This window comes from Salvia hispanica, chromosome 5 (genome assembly GCF_029641045.1).
Source record: "Salvia hispanica isolate PSC_SH4W2 chromosome 5, Shi_PSC_v1, whole genome shotgun sequence".
Lineage (NCBI taxonomy): Eukaryota > Viridiplantae > Streptophyta > Magnoliopsida > Lamiales > Lamiaceae > Salvia > Salvia hispanica.
The window spans coordinates 46,211,100-46,236,168 of NC_142696.1; the positions used below are offsets into that span (position 1 = coordinate 46,211,100).

Here is a 25,069-nt window from a genome sequence, read left to right on the forward strand (position 1 = left end):
GAATTACCCAAAATAGGGAACCCTTCCAGAAATTCTCAACAGCCCAAGTCAAGCTCAGGCCGGAAGAGGGGGTTTGGAAATAGTTTTCAACCAGCAATAGACGCGCCTCGGTTAGAACCTCACTAGCTGCGTCATTGCCCCAAGCGCAAAGATAATTTCAAACCTATTCCATTTCACATTTTATATACCTATTTTATTGCTCAGTTTCTTCTTATATTCGATGTGGTAAATAAATTACATTAGTCACTTACATATCTTAAGACAAAATAAAACATTTCCATAAAATCAATGTTACACGAAATAGCCGAAAAACTAAACTAAGGTAGTAAAACTTAGTAAAAGAAAGCAGCTGCAGCCAGAGAAGCAACAGCACCCACGGCGGCCGGAAAGCACAGAGCCACAGCGCCACTCTGCGCTGCCGGAGCCGGAGCCGGGGCTCCGAAATCTTCCGTTTGCGCACCGACATAACTTGTGCAGCCCATAAAAGCCATGATGCAGACAGCCAACGCAACAGCCATTTTTCTTCCCTCCATTTTTATCAACACAAGATTCAAGAATGTGTGTGTTTCTTATCACTGTGTGTGTGAGATTATGTGTGGGATGGAGTGAGGAATTTATAGCATGTTTTGGGGTGAGAAATTACAATGATATTTTCAGATAATTTGATATTTGCATCGCTATGTTTGAGCAACAGCCTGTAATGTTGAGGTAGTGGAGTTGGTCGACTATATTAAAAATTAGCCATTGCCATACGCTTTACAGAGGTATTTTTAGCCTGTTCTTGATCAAGTACATAAAGTATGGTTTTATTTGAGAAAATTGCTATGATTGGGTTTATATAAATTTACAATTGCCACAGACCATAATGATGCCCATGTGAGTAGCACTCAAATTATAAGGTGATTTCCTTGTTTAAATTTAAGTTTATTTTATCAGTTATAACTCTATACGTGGCATTTAATGAAATTATATGAGTCTTCAACACTATATATTCATTTTCTAGAATAAACTGTATCATGCTCGTCGTATCATTGTTTTCTCCATCCATCCGTCATTAATTATCACAAGTTGATTCGACTCGGATTTTTAAAAATATAAAGAAAGTAAATGCAAAAAAATAGTGAAGTGTGATTCCTACATTTACGTATTATTTCTATAATGAAATCTGAGTTAAATGAATTAGTCGAATGAGATTTATTAACAAAAATATTACTGCTAAAAGATACTAAATGTAACAAGTATCAGCATACTAATTAATTAGTTACAAGTAATGATGAACAAAGGGAATGTTAGATTTACTCATTTACATCAAATTTTGACTCAAATGTACTATTCCCTCCATCCCAAAGAAGATGAGTGACCCCTTCCTTGGATAGCATGAGATTTTATGCAATTTTATTTTTTGTGTTAGGTAGAGAGAATAAAGTAAAAAAGATAGAATAAAGTAGACATAAAAAAGTTTCTATTTTTAGTAATGCGTCATCATGGATGAGATAAAATAAAAAAGAAAGTGGATCATCTTCAATGAAACGGAGAGATTATTATACTTTCTTATCAATGATAGAATAGAAGTACGTTTCTCATTTTACCAATGTTTATAAATAAATTATCTGTGTTCATCATAAATAGTTTTGACAGTAGCTAGGATACATATTTTAATAGAAAAAAAAAGTAAAATATTACTCGCTCTCTCTGTTTATCAATAATCGTCTCATTTTGTCATTTTTGTTCATCCATCAATAAATATTTCATTTGCTATTTTATTATTTTTTATAATGAACCTCACATCTCACTAATTTTATCTCATTCACATTTTATTATAAATAAAACCATCTTTCACTATCGTTTTCCATTCATTTTTATTAAGTACATTTCTTAAAACTCGTATCAAGTCAAATTAATTCCTCCAATCTATCGATGGAGGGAATATAATAAACATGAAACTTAATAAAGTTATCATAAATAGAAATTAATATTGATGCACATACTAAAACAATATAACAAGACTATTCTTCAATTTTCATAAACAGAGATAGAGTGTAAATTTATGATATTGCTCAATATACGTCCGTCTACTATATATGTCCAAGCATATGTACAAGAGTCAACCATATTAAAATGCAGATAGATGTTTAATGAAATTTAGAAAAATACAATTACTACAATTTCCCTTGGTTTCTGTCATGAAGAAACTGCAATTACTAGTGTGTAATTACTAGTGTGTAGTGTAACCGATCTCCATTAAATTTGTACCACTTCTCAAAAAAATTATTGCCTATATATAATTAAGAAGAAAATAAATTTTACACTAAACAAATGTTGCGACAGAATAGAGCAATTGTGTAATCGAGATAAACAGAAACGTAAAGAAGACACAGATTTACGTGGTTCACCAACGTTGCGTTGGCTACGTCTACGGGCGGAAACGGAGAACAGATATTATTCAGAGTGTTTTCAGATTACAGAGTTAAGTGCCATACTTCTATATAAATAGGCACTCAGACCGCTCGGCTAGCGGCAAACTATAACGGATTCAAGGCATACTAACAACAAAATAATTGGCGATCGAGCCATCATGCGGGGAAGAGCAGCGGCGGCGCAGGAGGAGGAGCTGACGGAGATCGAAGTGCTGATCTACTCCGCCGAGGATCTGAAGAACGTGAAGCACATAAGGAAGATGAGGGCGTTCGCGGAGCAATAAGACTTTGATATACTAACAGATAAAGCGAGCAATTTTCATTAACATGAACTTCTATAATTAATGCATTATTTATGTATATATTGAATTACAATTTAATCATTGTTGAATATGAGTTGTGTTGGTTATTATGATATGGAGTAGTTTTTTCGTAGTAATATAGTACTCCCTCTGTCCCACAAAGATTGTCCTATTTTTCTATTTCCGTTCGTCCCATAAAGTTTGTCTCATTTAACTTTTACCATTTTTGGTAATAGACCCCATATTCCACTAATTCATTCCTACTCACATTTTATTATAAAATTAATACTTTAAAAGTAGGACCAACATCCCACCAACTTTTTCAACTCACTTTTCACTACATTTTTTAAAACTCGTGTCGGGTCAAAGTGGGGCTATCTTTGTGGGACGGAGGGAGTAGTATAATTGATTATAACTCTAAAATGGAAATGTTGCCTAAATACATTCAAATAATAAGTAAAGAAAAATTTTAAACATGGACGACTCTGTGGCCCAATGGATAAGGCGCTGGTCTACGGAACCAGAGATTCTGGGTTCGATCCCCAGCAGAGTCGTTTTATTGGCATCATAACTATTTTTATGATATGATTATTGAATTATTTAGTTTTATATTTGGATTGATCGTATATAATTTTCTTTGCATCATTATCTTAAACATCGGTCAAACCCGAAGTTATATTAGGATTGTTTGATTGTGTGAGTATTTGTTTTTTTGCATCATACCTGTAATTGTGATATGATTATTTAGTTATGATTGGATTCATTTTGGTGTAATTCTATTTCTACATTTTGTTTTTGCACCAGTGTTCTCATATTGATCATATACCCACAGTTATGTTATGATTAGTTGGAATATTTATGTTTGTATTTGAATTGATTGATTGTTATGTTTGTATTTGGAAAAAGTTAGAATAGAAAATATGATTCTTTTTTATAATCATGGAAGAATGCATAAATTGATTACATACAAAATCAATAATATTTCTTAGGATATTTATATGTAAAATGGAGGATGATTTCGGATTACAAAATAATCATCTAAATTCGATGATTATGTACGAGCTGAGTTACTATTAAGATGAATAACAAAGATTCTTTTTTATTTACTAGTAGTAATAATGATTGATATCTCATTGCCATATCTACAAGTGCACAAAAAATTAACAAATCGCAATTAGAGATCATTTTAAATGAATTGACTATATAAAACATGAATTCCAATTACAACTAAACAACTTTGGGAAAATTAAATATTGCAAATTTAGAGAAAAGACACAAAATATATTTCAACAAAAAAAGGCAAGCTAAATACTAAAAAATGAAAGGTCCCATAAAACATAAATTTTTCCAAAGCCAACAAAAGATAGAAACTGCAATTTTTCTGTCTCAATTTGGATGGCCAGTGCTCTAGGTCAACAAAACAGAACATTGTAAAGGAGTTCAGATTGAGGTTACGTCTAGATTATAATCAAAATATAGTTGATTTTTCTCCAACGATAAATGACCCACACAGTTTACATAAACAAGTTGGGCCTGGTTGCTTTGTATGTGGTCTTGAGCTTCCTGGAAGGTGGTCTAACCTTCTTGTAGACCAAGGGAAACTTGATCTTGGAATCATGGAACTGCTTAGTGCTCTCCCTCTTGCAAAGCTTGGCCGGGACAGTGGCAGTCTTGATGATTTGGATGCAGTGGCTGCGCACCCTGTGGCGGGAGGCCATCTCGGTGTACATCTGCTCAACGCCACCGTTCAGAGTGGTGTCACGGTACTCCTTGTACATGTTGTGATACCCAGTTCTGCTCTGGTATCTCAACCAGATGCCGTAGTTCTTGATGGTTGTAGGGTTCTTCTCGAAAATCTAAGCAATCGGAATGGAAACATGCATTACTTCAGATGAGACCTCACCACAAGATTTAGAAATGAGTAGAAACTCAGAAGAGTATATGCAGAAATTGGAGCAAGAATCATTTGGTTAGGAATGAGTAGTAGAATTGGCAAAAGCAAGTCAAGAAATTACAATTTGTGAGTCCCTTAAAAGAGAATACAATCTTAACCAAAACCTATGCTGATAGAACACCAGAAGAAACAAAGGAGAACAGTAGCTCAATCTACAAGTACCAAATCATTCCTAGATCAAATAATTAATTCAAGTTTCCAGTTAACTTTTCTAATGTGATAGTATCACAATCTAGGACAAATAGCAGCTAGAATAACAGTTGCATTGTATAGGTAATAAGAACTAATACACTAAGGTGGTGTTCGGTTGGCGAGATAAAATTATACCAAGATACAATCTTGGATTGAGATGTGAGATTATTTTAGTCATAGGGGGTTAGCTATAACTAATTATCCTATGATTATCCATCTAGGACCAAACACACTCTGGGATACAATTTTGCAAACCGAACACCCCCTAAAATCCAATAATATTCTGTTAATTTCATAGAAGAAATATCTCATTGCAGGAAGGAAACGATAATTAAGAGATCAATCACATTAAATACAGTAGCACAAAAATGATAACTTTAACTCTCTGCTACTAGGAAAAGGTGGAGAATAGCATGGAATCATACCTCGTTGATAGCTAGAACCTGGCCGTTGCTCTTCTTCACCTTCTTAAGCTTCCTCAAGAAATACCTATATACAAAATCATGAATCAATAACAGTCCAATTGAGTAACCCTAACTTTACTCCCAAAACCACTGAAAATAATAAGAATAAATGGAAATTCTACGAAAATAATCCAATTAACGCATAAACGAATACAGAGACGTACCAAAATTTGGACTTGGCGCGGACTTCATTGGTGGCCCAAAGCTTCATGCGGTAGATCTTCGGATGCTCCTCCGTCTCCGTCGGCAGAGCTCTCCCCACCACCTGGTACTGATGGAACTGCAGAACGTACAACGCGTAGAGATTATTAATTGCATTACCTTCAAATTCAATCAATCTAACTAGAAATATTAAACGAAATATCACAAAAGCAGAGTCTGCGGCGGCGGCATACCCGGTAAGTCACCATTTTCCGGCCGAATTCAAAATTATCTCAGCGATGAAGAAGAGAGTGCGGCAGGTGATGTGGTGTGAACTGTGAATGGGGGTTTTGTGATTAGACTTTTAATTCCAGAAACCCTAATTTGGATCGTGGGCCCATTTCTTTATTTAACTAGCCAGGCTTTGGTTTGGGCTGAATTGAAATATGATGTTTTGGATTCATATTGGGAATTTGATGCCAATGAAAAAGGAATTTCAGGATCTAAACTTGTAAACATACTGATTATTTATTAAGTGTAGTAATTAATAATTTAATTTTGCAGAGTGATTCTCTGCACCCTTTCGCAATTTTGTATAACTAATTACATGTAGTAACGATTGTTAATATATTTATTTACCACGAAATAACAAAATTAGCCAAATCATGGCTTCTTTTTAACTCTTAATACTATTATAGTAACTCTTAATGATTTGTAGTACTACTTGATTTTAAAGTATAGTATTTGATCTAAATCAAAATCTAGGATTGTATTTGATTTTCGATATACTACACGTTAGGCCTTATGGAGTTTATTAAAATCTTTTCTCAAGTATCCAAACCTTCTAGCATCTTGAAGGGGACAATCAATGTTCAACTTAAATATTCATAAGAAAATCTGAGAAACCAAGAGACCAATAAACATATTCGATATATACACCGTATATAATTGCATGGAATAATAGGAGGTGATTACCACAAAGAAAATAATACTAACATTTTTTCTGATAAATTAATACAATCAACATTCAACAGTGTCCAACTCTGATGAGGACTTTAGTTGGAGAATATACAACGTTGCTGCTGCTTCACCAGGGATAACTTGCATTTGTCAAACCAAGAGTAACAGCAAGAGCAGCTAGCAGAGCCTGCGAATGTCCAAGAATAAGCTAGCATCTATTAAACATAACAGCACTACAAAAACTACATAACAAGTGGGAATCTAGATATATAGATTCCACAGTTATTCGATTGATGTTGCATAACCCAAGTACCAATTCAGTGTTGTACATGAAAAATGTTTCGCTTTCAGTTTTTTCTCATAGGGATTAGAGGTGGATCACCACACTACCATTCCTGACTTCTCAACCCTCTACGCGGATAATGGATTATGTCTTTCACCAAGGCATTTCATCTTCAAATACTCTTTCTCAATGTCATAACAAAACTTCAATTTTTGAGCAACACATTTACGGCCCCAACACAAATCAACTCAAGCAGTTGAATCAGGAAGCAAAACAATCTATTAACTATTACATATGATAACTGGTGGAAGGGGGTTATAGATTGACAATACTCAACACATTAACAGGAAAAACTTAACAGAATAAAATTTCAAAATTCACTGGATAAAAAACAGGCATAAAACACCAAAATATGAATACATATCATCCCTAAGACCCTAAGTGTTGGGAACATATATGAATTCATACTTGAGGAGATTATAGTAGAGATTGAAAACACTTACAGCTATGCCACATGCAATGAGTCCAGGCTTCTCCCTGTCATCCATACGGACACATAGCAGTAGAAAAGCTCCTATATACCAGGGGATTGCACCCAGAAAGAAACCAGTAATAAACCTAGCAAAAAAGCAGCAAAATCAGAAAAGTTCTTATTTCACTGAACAAGATGGCAAATCATTCGACTATCAACAGAAGCAGGAAGTGTAAAGATCAAATTATCATGAAACTATCAGCTGCACTGCATACATTCTCTCTTAAGAAAAGCAATTTTGAAATAATTGAATAGACAATGACTGATAAACTTACAAAAGCCATCCAAGTCCAACACCAAAACAGGGGAGCCGTTCCTCCCTAAAAGGTCCATGAGCAACAACATGACCTAGAATCCCCAGAATATTGAAGGAGAGGGAAACAGAAGTCAAATTCATCGCTTTACATTCATTATTGCACCTTTGCAAATTCAGTTACAGAAAATGCATTGACTCACAGAAGACAAACAAATTCGAAAAGCTACCAAATCAGTGTAACATTCCAATTAAACCTTCATAGAGCTGAGCATATTGATAATTGAACCAAGATGGAATGGATTAGGGAAAAGCAAATCAGGAAATACCGGGAACGGCGTTATATCCCGGAGGATAGTAATGCGGCGGATGGGCAGAGATGGCGCAAGGGGGCACAGGCTGAGGATGAGGGATTCCTATCACCGAATAATCGGGGTGGGGCGGATAATTAGCCACGCCTTGAAAAGTGCCGTAGTAATAATTGGGCGGCGGTGGCGAAGATTGGGCGGCGGACGAGACGCCTAGGGTCTTTCCTCCGCCTTCTTCGCTCATTCTCGCCGGAATAAGAAGAAGATCGCGGTGCTAGGGTTCCGGCCCTTGGAATTTAGTTGATCGATTGAGAGAATGATCGATCCAAGTCCGAGTTCACCCTTCGCCGCGATATTCCCTCTTTATTTATATACTTGTATTCTTTTTTTTTTTTCGTTTGACCACAAGTGTACCGAACTCATATTCGGCGGAATCCGACTAATTCCGACTAATCCTGCTCGATCGGGTTTGCGGATTAAGGCCGAAAGTCCGACTAATTCTGCTCGACCGGGTTTGCGGATTAAGGCCGAAAGTCTCCCAGCAAGTGGTGGGATTTGAACCCGTGACCTCAAAGTCACCACAACTGCGCGCTGCCAACTGAGCTACAAACCGTTGGTATATATTTTTGTTCTTTAGTTATACAGCTAGTTTGGACTTTGGAGTATTTTATTAATTAAAAAAAAATCAAGTATCTCATTGTAATTTAATTATGCGGCCAGATTATGAAGAAAGAAAATACTATATCCAATATCCAATTAACCTTAACACGATTTTCATGATCTTCTCGAAAAACTAGGTACTACTACAATTTTATTCATTTGTTGAGTTTTTTCAATAATACATGTTGGGTAGAGGAAATGATTCGAAAGCGGCATAGTGATTATACATGTAACATTGGGTATGACAGGAAAATTGGTTTGATAATATACATAGTATGTTATGGTCTTTCAAGGTTTAACTCCGAAAATGTTGTTTAATTTGCGTTATACATTATTGCTCGGGTCTTATTATAAAGTAAACCTTCTTATGCATTTCTGTTTCATACATATACATCTTCCTCAGAATACTTACCCGAGACATTGTTCTTCGTTTCAGTACATTTACATCATTGAAGGGGAAGGGATTACTATACTGGCAAAAGGCTTGCTCTGGCTTCTCTTGAAACGACAAAAGGATATCCGTCTAAGGCATTTGATTGAAGAGTGGCAGAATTTTTTCCAGAGCATGAAAGACGAGCCAGCATATGATCCGTATTGGCTGGTACATGAAATTTTAAGTACGACAACATGGTATGACAGCCCTGCCAAGTACACATCTATCGCCAATGCTTTCGAGCATGGTGTGTCCATTTCGATCTATGTGAGTCGACATCTGATCAACTCAAGTCAAAATTTGACGACAAAGTCACAACGATGATGATGATTAGTACTAGAAATTTGTTATTTTTTCCATATGACTAGGCTAGCTTCTTAACTGCCATACCTGGTCCAGATATTGATTCATCTGTCCTTTTATTTCATACTGCAGCATTAAAGTGGCTCAGTCCCTTTTCAACACATTGCTGCAATCAAACATTCAAACTTCACACTTCACTGTAACAGTGATCTGTTCATTTCATTTATATTTTTTCCTTGTTTATATATTTTTCTTTGAATATATAGTTTTCAGCCATGCATTGCCTTGATGGTGGTTTATTACAGGAAATAAAAAACAAACAACCGCAATCTAACTCATTATAGAACTGTAGAAGAAAATCAGTGCTAGATATCAAAATTGGTTGGTTTTGCTGTACATGAACATGAGTTCCTCACTTCATCTGACTTCTGCTGAAGAAAACATTAGTAACAAAATGAACCTTGCGAAGAATTAGTGGAGAACAGTAGCTAATCCGTAACTAGTCGGCACCAACGCATCCAGACTTGCTGGTCAAGCAGAAGCAAGGCCGATGAACGCTGCACATAGGATCAACAAACAAGTAACAAAATATGCGCCGGCCACAACTACAGGTTCTCTAACTCCACATAACTCGAGGTGGTGGTGGAAAGGTGCCATTCGAAAAATTCGGTATCCCCTTCGCATGAAATGCTTGGTCGCCTTGAAGAAGGATACCTGAAAGATAAGCCTCTAGTGAGGCGATGAAACATATGACATTCTGACTACTCTACACAAGCATCAGCAGGTTTAATTCTTTGTTACCTGCAGCTGTCTTAGATGACCAAATCCAACAGACAGAGCAATAGAAAAAGTTCACAAAGTTCCTTCTTTAACTATGTTTCAACAAATGGGTGAAAATGGATGAAGTTCATATTGATGAATTAATCAGAATGGGTGAAAATGTAACGAAAATTCACACATAGGCTAGCAGATATTGTTTAGACTACCACCTTCCAAAAATGATAGATACTATTTCATAGAGTTATGCAAATGAGATTCAGATAAAAACCTGTATGATAACTGAAAGTGCTTCTACAACATATATCCCTGATGAAATGAACAATGGGAAGAACATTCCAGTGCAAGAAGCCATTGCAGCAAGAGCCCCACCCAAAGCTAAAGCTCCTGTGTCGCCCATGAATATAGATGCCTTGTGCTGGTTTTGGAAAAGAAAACCAACGCATGCTCCAGCCATCGATGCTCCAAACACTGAAAGATCTGATATTGGTGGCAGCCACAGCAAGTCAGAAACAGGGACATCAATTCTGTGTGGTAATTTGCTAAAACGTACAAAAGAAACAGTTTTTTTCAATTTTGGAGGGGGTGTATCAAAAGATTATTCAACTACCGGAGCATATAGGAAGAACAACAATTGACATTCCGATGAATGCTAATGCAGCAGTTCCCGCAGCCAGACCATCAAGTCCATCAGTCAAATTAACACCATTGGCCATGGAAACAAAACAAAATGAACTCAAGACTGGATAAAATTTCCCAAGGCGAACAAGGCCCAAAGGTCCGGGTAGAGGAACCACAGTTTTCCTGACATACGAAGTACACATGAGTAACAAAGCAAATCTCTTGCTAATACAGCAGAAATGCTATTAGAAAATATAATGAAGAAAAATGCATTATGCATGAATGTAAAAACCACCAAAAAAGGGTGACATGAGATTCTTGATAAGCATTATCTGTTTATGGTACACTTGGAAACGGACAACACGGACCTACAGGTTGATAATCCCCACGAACACTGAATTAAAGTACCTAAGTCTTAACTACAAAGTGTCAAGTTCTTGCTAGCTAACTGTTAAGGTTGAAGCAGTCACTAACAAAGAGTAACACTGAGTTCACAGGTTGCTGAAGCTCATGATGGTGCCACACATGATTTGTGATGCAAGCATGGATGTGTGAGTTACCCTTAAGAAAAGGTTGACGAAATTAGTTACTAGAAGATATACATGTTGTAGGGTGTTGATATGTCCGTTGTCCACAGCCAATAGGAGAACCACATTCCGGTAGCTGCCTAAGTAATGTAGGAAATAGAGATCAGAATAAACCTAAAAACTCGAAAAGAAACAATAATGAGATGACTGAAGACAAAAGTAGCTTCACCTCCAACAAAATCCTAACCCAAGCAGATAGGCCATCATTTTTATTGCTGATGCTCAAAAAATCATCTAATAGACCAATTGCAGCAAATGTCATAGTTGCTACTGCTGCTGCAGAAACTTCAACGGATGAAAATTTGAGTACAACTTCAGCAACAAGTAGGCCAATCGGTACAAAATACAAGCCGCCCATTGTGGGGGTTCCTTTCTTTGAAGAGTGTTGGATAGGTGCCCCTTTCCTTACTCTTGACCGCATATTAAACATACGAAACAACGGGACACAAATATAGCCAGCACAAGATACTAAAATTACAGATATCAGGAAAGGCCGCATCAAGTAGAACGGTGCGAGAGGCAATCTAACAATCCGCCACGCACACTGATCCACAAGTAAAAGAAGGAATGTTGAGAACGACATAAGTCCAACATTGTTCCAAATTCCATAAACAGTCCTGCAAGCAGAGAGCACCACGAAGACCTGAGTCAGACAATAAATTCAACATACATAAATGGCATTCTATTAGCAAGCAACACATCAACAACAAAACAACATTGCAAAATGCACATAATGAGTCTGAAAAAAGTAGAGGTCGCAAGTTATAGTCAATTCAGCTCATAAGTTTACTTTCTTCTCCTTCTCGTGCTGCCGAGCGTTGAAAGCCTATGCGCAGTCACAGTTACGGTGTCATCAGACGGCAGCAACCGCTCTTTTGAGGTAGGAAGATCAACATCCGTAATCGGCTGCAGAAATAAATCCCCGTCGCTGTCTTCACCTTCGCTTGATGAATACATATATTCAAAGGGCCTATCATTACTACTCCAATCACCAAATGAAACACCAAAATCCTGGTCACAGAGCTTAACCAATTAGTTCTAATGTAACAGAAAACAACCAAATAAAGACTACAAAACTTCACCAATTCTGCATTTTACAGAATTGAGAAACTTCAGCCTATTTCCTTTAACTATAAATTTGAGAAATTAATCCACAATCAAGTAAATCGACCAAAATCCTGGTCACAGAGCTTAACACATTAGCGAATTGCACACATACATCATCCATGGCGCAAATTCGAAGAACTCCGCGCGCCGCGCGAAATCCATGGCTAGGAACCCGTGATTCAAACAACTGTCCCAATCAACAGCTGACAAATAATTAGTCGGCATTTATATCGAAATCAAACGCACAAACATCCGATTGAATCGCGTCGTAGGATTAATCACCTTGTGCTCGGCATAACCGGAGGCGCTACCGAAAGAGAGGCGCGACGACGGGAGTCTGAGACAGCAGCAGCCCGCGAGAAACCCTACATGATTGAGATTCCTCCTACTCACAGCATGAGATTGCAATTGCATGACTGCACAGACCTAGAATCTAACTTCAGCAGTCAGCAACTGAGGATTTCCATCTTTCATTCCAGAGGGGGAAATGAATTTACCGCAGCTTTGAAATCTCCGAAGAGCTCTTTAGGGTGAGAATCGCCAACGCGCCAACAGAGCGCGTGAGCGATGACACGCCATATATTTAGAGCCATCGCACTCGCCACTAACAGATGCCTCTTCGGCGACCAGTGGAAAATATCCACGCATTATTTTTATTTTTATTTTTAAGATGGCATATATATATATATAAACAAGAATGATCGTTTTCATAAATAATTCATTTGATTTCTTTTCCACAATATATCATTCTATCAAAATTTCGAGCATTTATTATTTCTGGTGCTTATAAATTATAATACATACAGTAGTAAATCTTATGATTATAGTTCTGTCAAGAATTATATTATGGAAAATATATGCTCCAAGAAAAAATTACTACTCTCTTAATTTGTGAATAAATATGTCATTCTGATACTCTCTCGTCTCCAAAAAAGAGTATAAACTATTTCATTTTTTATTAGTCTCTGGCTCCCTGAGCGTGAATATTCAAATTTTGTTATATAAAATGTAAAATAAAACAAGTTTTGTTATGCATAAAAAGCCAATAATAACATATACTCCCAGTTCAAACATGTTGAAATATTTGTAGTTTAGGATCCGCATATTCTTTAATATATACCTTGGAAAGAAGATCTCACTCAACGACAATAATCCAAGAAAATCAAATTTATTTAATTTATAGAATTAGAATAAATCAAAAGACTGGAGCAGCTATAAGAAAATCAATTCATCCAATTATAATTTAATACTCTCTTCGTCCGATAATAAGAGTCATATTTTGTATCTTACTCCATCTCACAATAAAAGTTTTCATTTCAAGATAAATAAACCTCACATTCCACCAACTTATTCCACTAACATTTTATTATAAAACTAATAGTATTATATATATAAGTGAGACCAGTAGCGGACGCAAAAATATTTATCGATAGGGACTAGAATTTCTAAATTTTATTATAAAGTATATTTTTAAGTGATTTAAATCATTTATAGGGGCTTTTACATAATAATTTGTACTACACTTGAATAAATTTTATAAAGATCAATAGAAAAAAGTTGAAAAAATAATTTCATTGTTGGATCTGGTCACATTCTACTAACTTATTCAACTCACGTTTCTTTAATCAATTAATCAAAAGACTGGCTAAGCTAGTAGCATATGATGATAGTGGCACTTGATGATTTGATAAATTTTTTGAAAATATTTATGGTACTTGATTTGCGTTATATATTGGTTTATAAAAATGGGCCAGTTTCTTATTTTTGTTAAATTATTAATTATAAATCAAAGTCAACTTAATTATAACACAAATCGACTACCATAAATATTTTGAAAACGTTTATCGAGTGTCACTATTACATAAAAGTGAATCTTGACATTATCGTGTTCAAACCCTATAATTTTAATGCATATTTAAGTTAATATTTACATTTGAATTTTACAATGAGATTCACTTTTATAATTTATAGTTATATTCAATCAAGTACCTGCCTATATTAAAAGTTGAACTCCAAAAAAAGATCCTCAATTAAGAAATTAAATGACTATATACTCAAATTCAAGCAAGTAAATATTATTTTCCTTAATTATTGTCAAATCTTCTTTTTTTCTCTGTATGTTTGTATTATATATACATGAATATGCAGATCCAAAAATACCAATCAATAGCTGCCAAAAAAACTTCTAACATGTTGAAATATTTGTTAGTATTTCTCGTGACTTTTTCATACACAACAAAAGCTTGTTTTCTGTCCAAAAAATCACATGTTTATATTCACAACGATCTCGAATCGCCACCTTTGAGATTCCACTGCTCATCGAAAGATTCTGGAAGCCTCGATCATGGAAAAGAGTTCACGTTTTCTTTCTGTGCAGTCCCGTTGGTGACCTCGTTCTCATGTCAGTTTTTGTGGAATGGAAGAGATAAGTCTATTAATGTTTTTGATGCGAATATTTACAAAAGTAGATGTGCAAATAAAAGATGTTATTATCTCGTTAGAGAAGAAGGTTTTTATCGCACATCTAAATATCCTCCGGAGGCACTCACAGATTTTGAAAAAGTAGCAAATTGGACTAATTAAGTTCCATATGTTTCTCTAGCTACTATTCATGTTTATTGGAATAAATAAATTGAGCCCTTGATTTATTTTAGTTGTGCTGCCCTTTTTTATATGGATTGTGTCTGACGAATGATAGATCTCCTGATAATTGGCATTTTAATTATTAGTAGTAGTTTAGTACTACTACTTTTTAATTCCCATATCTTTTGAAATAATAAAACCGGAATATAAAAAAATCAAACAGGAATAAAAAAAACATTGAAAAATAAGATAAGCTTTAAACAATATAATTATGATTAAGTTAATTTGAAACGATAGACATTTTAAATAATACTCCATTTGTTATTAAACAATACTTATTTAAACATGCATGTTGAATTTTTTTTTTTTTTATCTATTGGTTAGCATTGTTTTATTGCAACAAGATTTCATTTGTTATTGCAACAAAATTTCATTTGATAATGCAGAGTTCAAAACAATAACGCTTTGCTCATCTCTGATACAACAACCAACATTGTTTTAAAACAAAGCTACTTAAAATGCGAAGGTTCAGCAATCAAAGCCCAAGGGCATGAAGCATTATAGCATTCTGCGCGTGCATCCTGTTCTCAGCTTGGGGGAAGACAATGGAGTTCGGGGCTTCAATGACACCGTCAGTGACCTCAACACCCCTCTCAGCTGGCAGACAATGCATAAAATATGCTTTTGGACCCGCTATCTTCATCAGCTTCTCGTCCACCTAACAAATTATCAGGCAGCATGATTTAGAAATCCACGAAACATGATGTATCGGACATGTTCAGGAATTCGCATGTTATGCACTTTTCACTGCATTTGACCACACAATGTAAAGACTTTTCTACAGTGCAAACACATCGGGGTCCCCCTAATGAGCTGACTCAACTGCGGCTTAATTTCAGATATTGATTCTCACTTTCTTTCACCATATAAGTTTGGAATTAACATCTATCAATTAAAGGTACATACCTGGAATCCTTGAAAAGCTGTATGACGGTATTCAGCTTCTTCCTTCTGTCCCATGCTGGCCCAAACATCTGAATAGACAACATCAGCTCCCTTTACAGCTTCTTTGACATCATTAACTATTTCTATTTTGCTGACTCCAGCCTTCATTGCTTTCTTAGCTGTCCTTGCATCAGGTTCGAAGCCTCTGGGACAGGCACAAACAAAGTGGAAAGGAATGATAGATGCCAACAACAGCCAGGAGTGCACAATATTGTTCCCATCTCCAACATAGACAACCTAACATTTACCAAAACAGAGGCACAAAACGTTATCAACCATCATCAGGAAAAACGACACTGAAAGAAGAATGGCCACCTACAAACTAGCTGCACATAGGCTAACCTTTGTCCCTTCAAGTTGACCAACGTGTTCAATGATCGTGAGTGCATCAGCCATAATTTGACAAGGATGGTTAAAGTCTGTCAAGCCATTGATCACAGGGACAGTGGCGTAGTTAGCAAGATCTAGAATATCCTGCAAAACAAAAACACTGATTTAACATACAGATTTTGAAATAATGGACCAGACTGCAACCAATTCATTTCATTATCCAGCCATCAAATATATGTATAAACTAGAATGATCGTTGTCATAAATAATTCATTTCATTTCTTTTCCACAATATATCATTCTATCAAAATTTCGAGCATTGATTATTTCTGGTGCTTATAATACATGCAGTAGTAAAACTTATTTATAGTTCTTAGGAGAATTATATTATTATATCATCTAATTTTATGTTTTTGGAAAAATATAAGCTCCAAGAAAAAATTATAACTACTCTAAATAAATATCTCATTTTGATATTGATAAGTCATATTCTAGGCCTTGGTTACTGGCCAGTATGTGAGCTTAACGTGCATTATCTGCAAGAAAGTTGTTTAATTGTATAGGAAAAAGGATACAAGCCAGTAGGAAAGAACCCGGAGATTCAAGTGAGAAAAGACGTCAGAAAGCGTGCAATACTGACCAGTATGCGTGTCAAAAGGCTCGAGATGGAGAAGGAAGGATTGCTAGGAAACGACCAACCATTTTATAGGGGCAAAAGCGACAATATACAAGGAGAAACAACCCAAATTTTTAGGGCAAGTCACCCTATAAATAGAAGGTCACTTGGAGAGAGAAAGAACACTCAATTCCACAACTCACTTTTCTCTCGGATCACTCTAGTTCCAGCAGCAGTGGCGACTAGCTCCTACACTCCTCGTTCCTCGCCGCCAATTATGATCACTTGAAGACTCCAATGACTTGCCGGAGAAGATTTCACCGCCGTTCTATTTTACATCATTGTAGCCGAAATACCATTCCACCGCCCGAGGGTAAAACAATCTTTAATCGCTTTCGTAGTTAAATTGTAGTTGTTGTTTTGTTTAGAACCGTTTCTATCCAGTTATCTTTTAGATTCTAAAGTGTTTCACTTGGATTTGATCTTTATGGAGTTTGATTTTACTTTTCGTTTATCTCTTGGTCGCAACGTGCATTCATCTATCTCTGTGGGATTCAACCCTTATATCCGCTATACTAGCCAGTAGAAGTGGGTTGAGTAAATTATTGATACCGAGGGATTTTAGGTCATCGTGCCAACGACACGACTAGGTTAGGAGTCTCCTCCTGGCCAGTCTCCTCCTCGGCGGCAGATAAGGAGGATAAAATGGAAATGAGAATGGAGAAAATGCTCTTAACAGCGATAGAGAAGAACGGGCCACCCTCCCCAACACTTGGGCAAATCGTTGAACAGAGAGAGCAGAGTCCTATATGCAACCAACCAGAGGATAAGGAAGAGATAGCCCAAGTCAATGCAGCCAGGAATTGGAATCAAAACAACAACTGGAACCCTTAGAGAAACAAAGATGCACAATGGAGGGACCGCCCAAATTTCAGGCCGAGAGATGGAAACCAGAACCAAGACCAGAACCTCCCTCTAGGTCAGAAGCTTAACTGTGGACCTACAAACCCAGATCACCAATCCAACTGGACAGGAAGGAACCAACAACGACAAAGCCAATCCCAAAATCAAAACTGCAAAATCCAAACTCAAGTTCTGCATATATACCACCCCACCAGAGAAACTGCCATAACTACCCGAACCAGAATCCCCAACACTCGCAAAACCAAAATTTCCAGAATCAACAACCTTTCCACCAAGACAACCATTCTAACCAGTACAACCACTACCAGCCTACCCAAAATCAACCGAACCCCTCGAACACCCAAAACTACCAGCAGAACTCTCAAAGCCAGTATAACCCTTACCACCAGCAAGGACACAACCAATTCCACAACCCCAACCGGCCGAGGAGGTCAATGTAAGATATGATGGGGGAAATGCTCACCTCTCAGCGGAGCATGAGGAACGAGATGCAGTCCAACAACGAAGTGGTGCAAGGGATGCAAATAGCTCAGAAGGAGCAAAAGACTAATATGGATATGCTGAACAAGCAGCCATCCCAGCTGGCAACCTCGGTGGGTGAAATGAGGGGGAATTCATGGAAACTTCCGTCTACGGTCCATATGCCGGAGAAGGCAAATGTGAGCATTACTGCGGTCTGACACAACGTACAAGAGACCTAACAATGAGGCTATCGTTGAATTTGCTGATGTGGCAGGAGAGAGAGAAAGATAACCTCTCCCATTGGCCTCTCCCATAGGGAGTGGTCTTACTTTATCAATTTTGAATTCAAATTCATGCTGAACCCAAATTGCATATTCTTTGGGGATGGAGGATGTACTATAATTTTTTGTGAAAAAATAATTTAAATTGAGAGGGTTGCGTAAATTTAAAGTTTTAGGATTATTTTGAGTAGAGGGAAGGTGATTATTTTAAATAGTAGAAGTAGGGTTTTATTAAATCATTGACAAAGTAAGAAATGGAAGGAGAATTATTAATTATTAGATCATTGATAAAGTAAGAGATGGAAGGAGAAAGGATAGTAGAAATACTATTATTGGAAAATGAGGTCCACTGAATTATTTGGTATAAGTTGTAAATAATGATGTATATGGGTAATATGCTTTTTGAATATTTAAAAAATAGAATGTTCATATTTTTTTTAGGACGGACAGTGACGGATTCAAGAATAGTTCATATTTTTTGATGACGTACAGTGGCGGATCCAGAATATTCCGTTTGGGGCTGCGATATTTAATTATTGTGATTCTAATTAAGTCTAAAATTATGACAAATTCTTCATTCTTTGCTTTAATATATTTTATGACTTTAATGTTTGGTTGTAAAAAATCATGCAGATGTGAGTTAGTGTAAGAAGGCAATTAAATATTTATATATAAAAAAAAAACTCCTTCCCAGCCATCTCGCAAGGAGCGGCGTGTTGTGTCGAGAACAATCGGCTCGAAACTCCGCGAACGAGGTCGGAAATCATCTCGCATTGTGTTTAATTGAATGTTTTTCTTTGCGTTTTGCATTTTGTTTCAAGGCAAAAATTGAATTCGATTAGGTTATTGCGAAAATCCTGCTTGTGTGTTGGAATTGATCGATTTTAGACGATTCCATTGCTCGATTTTAGACTGATCTGATGGTTGGTTAAGTATGTAGTTCCTGTTGTGCTATTGCTTGAAGATGCTTCATGTTGTTTCCTGCTTCCATGTCTCTATTTCTGAACTGAATAAAAACATTTTTATGATAGCTTTTCACTTTATACTTATATAAGGTGTTTGGAATTTATGATATTCACGCTTCATTTGTAGGAGGGAAAGGGACAGCTCCGAAGCTGAAAGGGTGCAGCACATTAATCAAATCCGAGAACTTTAGGAACATATTCAAGAGAAAGATCGTGTGTTCATGGAGTTGCAAGAACAGGTTGTCCTTTTTTGGTTCTTAAACCAGTTGGTTAATCAACTCTCTTAGTCATTATATTTCATGAATCCTGATAATTGCTTATTACATTATAATCATTAAATCGAAGAGGCATAAAGGACAATCTGTTTTTTCTTCCTCAGGCTGACAATGTTCAAGTTGTTGCCTCTGCTCATTCGCCCCCTTCTTGGCATGCCACCCTATGCTCAACCCGGACAGGTGACTGCTTTGCATCCATTTGTAATGCATCAACAAGGTGCTCCTCATCCATCACATGTTATACCGTCTCATTTTCACTCAGTATCCACATTGCCCTCCCTTCAAAATTGACAGCAGGTAAGTGTCATGCTATTCTGTTGCCTTGGTTTCAAGAATTACACCAGTTAGTTTATTGATATCTTCTTTGTTTCAATATGTTCAAAATGTCTACCAGAAGGCCAACATGTTCCTACCCCTAATCAATATCAAGAAACCGTACAAAATGTGGTAAAAACTCGATCTAATCTTGACTATGAAGCCTCTGGGAATGGTCAGATTCTTCATGTGAATAATTTGGATTCAAATATCAGCTGAGGATTAGCTGCTGATTCAATCCCATCAGCAAATGGAGATGGCAAGGTATGTGGTTCATTACGATACTTCAGCAACTTGTTTTTTCTACCGATTGTCAAGTTCTTTGATTTATCACATTGAATAAACCTTATACTGGTTCCCGACTCCATTGGAAAAGGTTATGATAATAATCTCCAGAGAATCTGCAGCAAGTGTCTTCCCATTTTCGAAGCGCACTTAGATTGGATCATCTAGAATATGGCAACGCCTCTAAGGTTTGGATAAAGTAGTGAGTAATTGATTGAGCATTCCCCCAGCTTTTGCTTTCTTTGGTAACGGTCACGACTCACAATGGAATTGAGAGATTGTGTTATTTTAAAACAGACACAGGAGGAACAAGTTAACCATGTTCATGATCATGGAACGGGAAACAGGAGCCCAATTGAAAATAATCCCGATCTTGCTGGCCTGGCGTTATCCGAGAGAGTTGCTAATGTTAAGAATTTCAGTGAGAACACCACAAATAATGGCTCGAGTATTCGTGCAGCTGATGCATCTGTATCTGCTGGACAGAAGAGTATCACAGGAAACACTATAGAAAGTTTTCTACTGGATGAAAGAATATTATTAGCATCGATAGCTCTCTCAATAGGCTCTGGTGGCAGAATTAGGATTAGTTCAACAGTTAGTAAACTTGCATATTTGAATTAGTCAACAATGACGCATGATTGTTATGGCCTACCTGGAACAGCTTCCAAATAGACTTGGGAAAATGCTCGCCCCTCTTCACTGGCATGATTACCAAAGGAAGTATGGAAGGCTTGATGATTTTGTAGCTGGTCATCCTGAAGTATATCTCTACCTTCTTGTTGGTTTTTGTATTTTGACTTCTTCTGGTGATACTTTGCTAATGTTTCATTTTTTGGATTATCTCAACTGTTCTTTATTGAGGACGACTACATTAAGCTTCGTGAAGGGGCACAGGAAACCATTGCAGCCTCAGCAGCAGCTGCTGCTGCTGCAGCTCCATCCTCATAATCGACATTGTTGCCTTCTGTAGCAGTCACTCCCACCGACTGAAGAAAACCTGCCCTCCTGACTCGTCTCACGCAATTGGTGCTCCTCTACCTTTGAATGCGAATGACCATGTTTCTCAGTTCTCAGCTGCACAGAGCCCGAACATAAACGGTGGTTCACTTCGTGACCATCAAATGTCAAAATTTTGAGCAAAGCCAAAGATCACTTGGAGCCGAAAGAAATTGAGACTGAACACCCGCTCTACGATGCAGCCAGTTGGCAAGTGTGGTTCTCATGGCAGGTCTGGAATGTGTTGTCTAATTTGCTTAGTTGTCTAATTGATTTTAAGAGTGCAGCTGTATGCGGATTGATTCAATGAAGATCTTTGGATCACTATTAGTATGAATACCCCAATAAATCGCAATCCAATTCACTCTTCTCACCCTTAGTTTTCTCGAAATATTCTCGCACCTTCCACTTGCTCTCTAAATTATTATGATTAAAGGATGCCCCATCAAAGCTCGTCAATACTTTCCCCTCAAAATCTGAACATTCTTTATGGATTTGCTTGTAAGTCCAATATCTCACTCGTTTGGCTTCTGGCCAAAGTATGTCTCCATGTGCCTTATAAGATATACACCACAATCACTTTTTTAGATGTTTTCCACACTGCACGTCTATTATATAGAATTTCAGCCTCCTTCACTACTCTCTCCAATTTATCCAATTTTTTCCTATTAAGGTATGCCATAAAGAATTTTCGCTGCATTCAATACACATAATGATTATTAACCGCTCATCAATTTCATTTATCTAGTATACATCAATATCAATTCTAGTCCATATAATGCCGATACAATGAACCTAAAATGGCAATTTTTTATACAAAAGTACAGACACATTTACCGTTACACAAAACAGAAAAATAATTTCTATAATGTCAATTTAATTTACAAAAAGCAGAAATATAAGGTTTTAACATGCATACTTCTCAAATAAATTTACACAGAACAACATAAACCAAACCAGAACATAAACGAATCTAGAAATCTAACGAATCTAGAAATCTATGTCAATATATGTTTATCCATAATTAAGGAATCCATAACACAAAATAAATTTTAATCACGAAGAAATCAGAACTAGGAGCACAGAAATATTACATTGATTTACAACGGAATCAAAATAATTTTGAAAAGCTGAAATCGAAGAAATCAAACAAAATATTTACATCGCAAACTTCATCATTCTCAAAACATTAATATATTGAGTGTTTTCTAGTTGAAATCAAAGACTAATTAAACATGTGTTTTTACCTTCATCCAATTCTTCATCCGCAGAATATCTCTTCCTCTTCCCTTTCTCTATCGTTTTCTCCATCAGGTTCAAACAAGTAAACTAATTGTAAACTAACTTTCAACCCAAACTCGAACTTCAGTCGCTTGGGTTTCGAACCGAACTTCAATCGCGGGATTTTGAATCGAACTTCAATTGAATTTTCGTGTTTCGTGGAAGAATGTTGAGAGAGAAGTTGGAACATCGAGAGTTATTTTTCTTGGGAAGTGAAAGGATTAATTACCGTGTATTTCTTCTTCAATTACATTATATTTGGTATTGTCAATTATACCCCTCCGTCATATTTTTTTGCACTTAGCGCTGATCATTCATTTAATGATCTAATACATTTAATTAAATTGTACTCCCTCCATCCCGGATAATTCGGGTCACTTTGACCGGGCACGAGTTTTAAGAATTGTAATGAAAAGTGGGTTGAAAAAGTTAGTGGAATGTGAGTCCTACCTTTATATATTAGTTTTATAATAAAATGTGAATATGAATGAGTTAGTGGAATATGAGGTCCACTACCAAAAATGGTAAAGTGAAGTGGGACAAATTATATGGGACGGATCCAAATGGAAAACTGGAACGAATTATCTGGAACGGAGGGAGTAGTTAGCAATTAAGAGTTAATTAATAATAGCAAAAGTAAATGCATTACTGCACGTACAAAAAATATTTGAATTTACAGACCTGCAAAAATATAGTACTACTCCCATAGTATAAAATACTAAACTTATAAAAATATTCTCCCTTCGTCCCATTAAAAATGCAACGTTTGTTTTTGCGCACTTATTTTAAAAAAATTATAATAAAGAACTAAAGTGGTGAAAAAATAAAGTAAGAGAGAAAATAATGTAGAGGAGAGTCTCCTTTATATTATTCTCATTTTTACTTTATTTTTTCTCTATTTTAACTATTTATTATTAATTTTTCAAAACATGCGTGAAAAACAAACGTTTCATTTCTAATGGTAAAATTTATGTTCTTCCTAGTATACACTTAATTAATAATTGAACATTGCTAATTCTCATAGTTTTGAGCAAAAGAAAATTTGGAGAATAATGAAATGTGATCGTTGAAGAGGAGCATATGAGACCAAAACTTCAGTAGCTTAGGAGTATAAGCATTTGATCCTTAATAGCAAAGGACAAGTTACAATTGGTGAAAACTTTGAGTGGGAGAATAACATAGTATGAATATGGTCGATCGTCAATTCGTATTGGCGATGGTATATTTGTTATGAATCTTGAGGGAAAATCAACTTGAAACAGAGAATGAGTGTCTGGGACTTTCTGTTGTCAAGGTTAGTTGCATAGTCTGCATCACAGTAACCTTGAATTGCTTCCTCCTTTGAATCATCACAACCTTTATATAGGATACCATAGTTGCCTACTCCCTTAAGATGTCTGAGCACCCATTTCAATGCACTCCAGTGCTCTTTCCCAAATGCAGACATATATCTGCTAGTTATACTTACTACATGAGAGATATTTGGCCGTGTACAAATCATAGCATACATCAAGCTACCAATAATGTTAGCATAGGGAATATTCTCTATCTCCTCAGCTTCCTGAATACTTCCTGGAGCTTGATTCTTTGAAAGCTTGAAATGGTGAGCAATTGGTGTAGCTGCAGCTTCACGTCGCTCATGTTGAACCTCTTTAACACCTTGCACACGTAATCTGCCTGAGATAGCCAAAGAGTCATCTCCTTTCTACTTCTAATGATATCCATACCTAGGATTCTCTTTGCATCTCCAAGGTCTTTCATTTCAAAACTCTTATTCAGTCCATCCTTCACCAGCTGAATTACATGCTTAGATGGACCTACTATGAGGATGTCATCCACATAGATCAACAGATATGCAACTGGGATTCCACTTCTTCTCTTGATGTACACACAATCATCATACTTGGATCTAGCAAAGCCACTTTTAGATATATGTGCATCAAATTTCCTGTTCCACAGCCCTGGGCTTTGCTTGAGTCCATATCTAGCAAAGCCACTTTTAGACACACCTTATTCTCATCTCCCTTCTTCACATATCCCTCAGGCTGATACATATAGATTGCTTCCTCAAGATCTCCATGTAAAAATGCAGTTTTCACATCAAGTTGCTGCATCTCCCAATCTCTCTTTTGCAACAGCTAGCAAGATCCTTATTAAAGGATGTTTGACTACAAGTGCAAATACTACATTGTAGTCAACACCCTCTTCTTGAGTGAAACCTCTTGCAACTAATCGAGCTTTAAACTTCACATTCTCAGTTCCAGTAGACTCCACCTTCTTTTTGAATAGCCACTTACAACTGACCAACATCATAAACTTAGTTCTTTCCACCAGGATCCAAGTCTTATTTCTGATTAGAGAGTCTATCTCATCCTTCATTGCTTCAATCCATTTCTTGCTCTCACTAGCTGATATTGCCTCACTGTATGTAGCAGGTTCAGAGTACTCCAGATT

The 25,069-nt window shown here is 36.5% G+C and overlaps 4 protein-coding genes, 1 long non-coding RNA gene, 1 other non-coding gene and 1 pseudogene across 11 annotated transcripts; 2 read left to right on the top strand and 5 right to left on the bottom strand.

Annotated features, from left to right (window-relative positions):
• Nucleotides 1-10: 10 nt before the first annotated feature.
• On the bottom strand, nucleotides 11-153 carry LOC125191471 (U4 spliceosomal RNA; annotated as a pseudogene).
• Nucleotides 154-3,200: 3,047 nt separating this feature from the next.
• TRNAR-ACG (transfer RNA arginine (anticodon ACG)) lies at nucleotides 3,201-3,273 on the top strand. Its single transcript has one exon. It is a non-coding gene; the product is annotated as a tRNA-Arg (tRNA).
• Nucleotides 3,274-4,028: 755 nt separating this feature from the next.
• Nucleotides 4,029-5,877, bottom strand: LOC125186024 (large ribosomal subunit protein eL20). Its single transcript, XM_048082326.2, has 4 exons — nucleotides 5,725-5,877; nucleotides 5,494-5,609; nucleotides 5,291-5,354; nucleotides 4,029-4,575 (listed from the first exon to the last, which is right to left on the bottom strand). The coding sequence occupies exons 1-4, from the start codon at nucleotides 5,737-5,739 to the stop codon at nucleotides 4,234-4,236; spliced, it is 537 nt and encodes a 178-aa protein (XP_047938283.1). The 5' UTR covers nucleotides 5,740-5,877; the 3' UTR covers nucleotides 4,029-4,233.
• A 504-nt stretch (nucleotides 5,878-6,381) lies between these two features.
• Nucleotides 6,382-8,152, bottom strand: LOC125186025 (large ribosomal subunit protein eL20z-like). Its single transcript, XM_048082327.2, has 4 exons — nucleotides 7,828-8,152; nucleotides 7,521-7,593; nucleotides 7,217-7,331; nucleotides 6,382-6,617 (listed from the first exon to the last, which is right to left on the bottom strand). The coding sequence occupies exons 1-4, from the start codon at nucleotides 8,048-8,050 to the stop codon at nucleotides 6,558-6,560; spliced, it is 471 nt and encodes a 156-aa protein (XP_047938284.1). The 5' UTR covers nucleotides 8,051-8,152; the 3' UTR covers nucleotides 6,382-6,557.
• A 1,397-nt stretch (nucleotides 8,153-9,549) lies between these two features.
• Nucleotides 9,550-12,829, bottom strand: TRANS11 (translocase 11). Of its 3 annotated transcripts, none has more exons than XM_048082323.2 (8): nucleotides 12,577-12,829; nucleotides 12,407-12,481; nucleotides 11,978-12,198; nucleotides 11,357-11,804; nucleotides 11,203-11,267; nucleotides 10,590-10,783; nucleotides 10,251-10,459; nucleotides 9,550-9,931 (listed from the first exon to the last, which is right to left on the bottom strand). In XM_048082323.2, the coding sequence occupies exons 1-8, from the start codon at nucleotides 12,706-12,708 to the stop codon at nucleotides 9,734-9,736; spliced, it is 1,542 nt and encodes a 513-aa protein (XP_047938280.1). In that variant the 5' UTR covers nucleotides 12,709-12,829; the 3' UTR covers nucleotides 9,550-9,733. The 3 variants fall into 3 exon arrangements, with proteins under 3 accessions (XP_047938280.1, XP_047938281.1, XP_047938282.1); XM_048082324.2 differs by having other exon boundaries at nucleotides 9,550-9,916; nucleotides 12,577-12,827; XM_048082325.1 differs by having other exon boundaries at nucleotides 12,407-12,497; nucleotides 12,577-12,716.
• A 2,564-nt stretch (nucleotides 12,830-15,393) lies between these two features.
• On the bottom strand, nucleotides 15,394-18,036 carry LOC125188271 (ornithine transcarbamylase, chloroplastic-like). The gene is made up of 4 exons (XM_089059296.1): nucleotides 17,936-18,036; nucleotides 16,225-16,372; nucleotides 15,844-16,119; nucleotides 15,394-15,595 (listed from the first exon to the last, which is right to left on the bottom strand). The coding sequence occupies exons 1-4, from the start codon at nucleotides 18,034-18,036 to the stop codon at nucleotides 15,413-15,415; spliced, it is 708 nt and encodes a 235-aa protein (XP_088915422.1). The 3' UTR covers nucleotides 15,394-15,412.
• A 1,090-nt stretch (nucleotides 18,037-19,126) lies between these two features.
• LOC125187538 (uncharacterized) lies at nucleotides 19,127-21,803 on the top strand. 4 transcript variants are annotated; one of them, XR_016130483.1, is made up of 6 exons: nucleotides 19,127-19,250; nucleotides 19,588-19,699; nucleotides 19,840-20,032; nucleotides 20,130-20,182; nucleotides 20,266-20,314; nucleotides 20,427-21,803. It is a non-coding gene; the product is annotated as an uncharacterized LOC125187538 (long non-coding RNA). The 4 variants fall into 4 exon arrangements; XR_016130484.1 differs by having other exon boundaries at nucleotides 20,130-20,523; nucleotides 20,633-21,803; XR_016130482.1 differs by having other exon boundaries at nucleotides 20,266-21,803.
• The last annotated feature ends 3,266 nt before the right edge of the window (nucleotides 21,804-25,069 follow it).

What these genes read in the sequence shown, in the direction of transcription:
- TRANS11 (XM_048082323.2), bottom strand. Translation starts at nt 12,708, where the DNA reads ATGCAATTGCAATCTCATGCTGTGAGTAGGAGGAATCTCAATCATGTA. An exon ending in GGGTTAGGATTTTGTTGGAG is followed by an intron (nt 11,268 to 11,356) that starts GTGAAGCTACTT and finishes TACATTACTTAG; the next exon opens with GCAGCTACCGGAATGTGGTT. An exon ending in CACTTTCAGTTATCATACAG is followed by an intron (nt 9,932 to 10,250) that starts GTTTTTATCTGA and finishes TCGCCTCACTAG; the next exon opens with AGGCTTATCTTTCAGGTATC.
- LOC125188271 (XM_089059296.1), bottom strand. Translation starts at nt 18,036, where the DNA reads ATGGTTGTCTTGGTGGAAAGGTTGTTGATTCTGGAAATTTTGGTTTTG. An exon ending in GCAGTTTCTCTGGTGGGGTG is followed by an intron (nt 16,373 to 17,935) that starts GTATATATGCAG and finishes ATGTTAAATCAG; the next exon opens with TGTTTTTGTTTTGCAGGATA. An exon ending in CAGCTTTTCAAGGATTCCAG is followed by an intron (nt 15,596 to 15,843) that starts GTATGTACCTTT and finishes ATAATTTGTTAG; the next exon opens with GTGGACGAGAAGCTGATGAA.
- LOC125186025 (XM_048082327.2), bottom strand. Translation starts at nt 8,050, where the DNA reads ATGAGCGAAGAAGGCGGAGGAAAGACCCTAGGCGTCTCGTCCGCCGCC. An exon ending in GGGATATAACGCCGTTCCCG is followed by an intron (nt 7,594 to 7,827) that starts GTATTTCCTGAT and finishes TGGGGATTCTAG; the next exon opens with GTCATGTTGTTGCTCATGGA. An exon ending in TCATTGCATGTGGCATAGCT is followed by an intron (nt 6,618 to 7,216) that starts GTAAGTGTTTTC and finishes GGACATTCGCAG; the next exon opens with GCTCTGCTAGCTGCTCTTGC.
- LOC125186024 (XM_048082326.2), bottom strand. An exon ending in CGCGCCAAGTCCAAATTTTG is followed by an intron (nt 5,355 to 5,493) that starts GTACGTCTCTGT and finishes TTTTGTATATAG; the next exon opens with GTATTTCTTGAGGAAGCTTA. An exon ending in AGGTTCTAGCTATCAACGAG is followed by an intron (nt 4,576 to 5,290) that starts GTATGATTCCAT and finishes CCGATTGCTTAG; the next exon opens with ATTTTCGAGAAGAACCCTAC.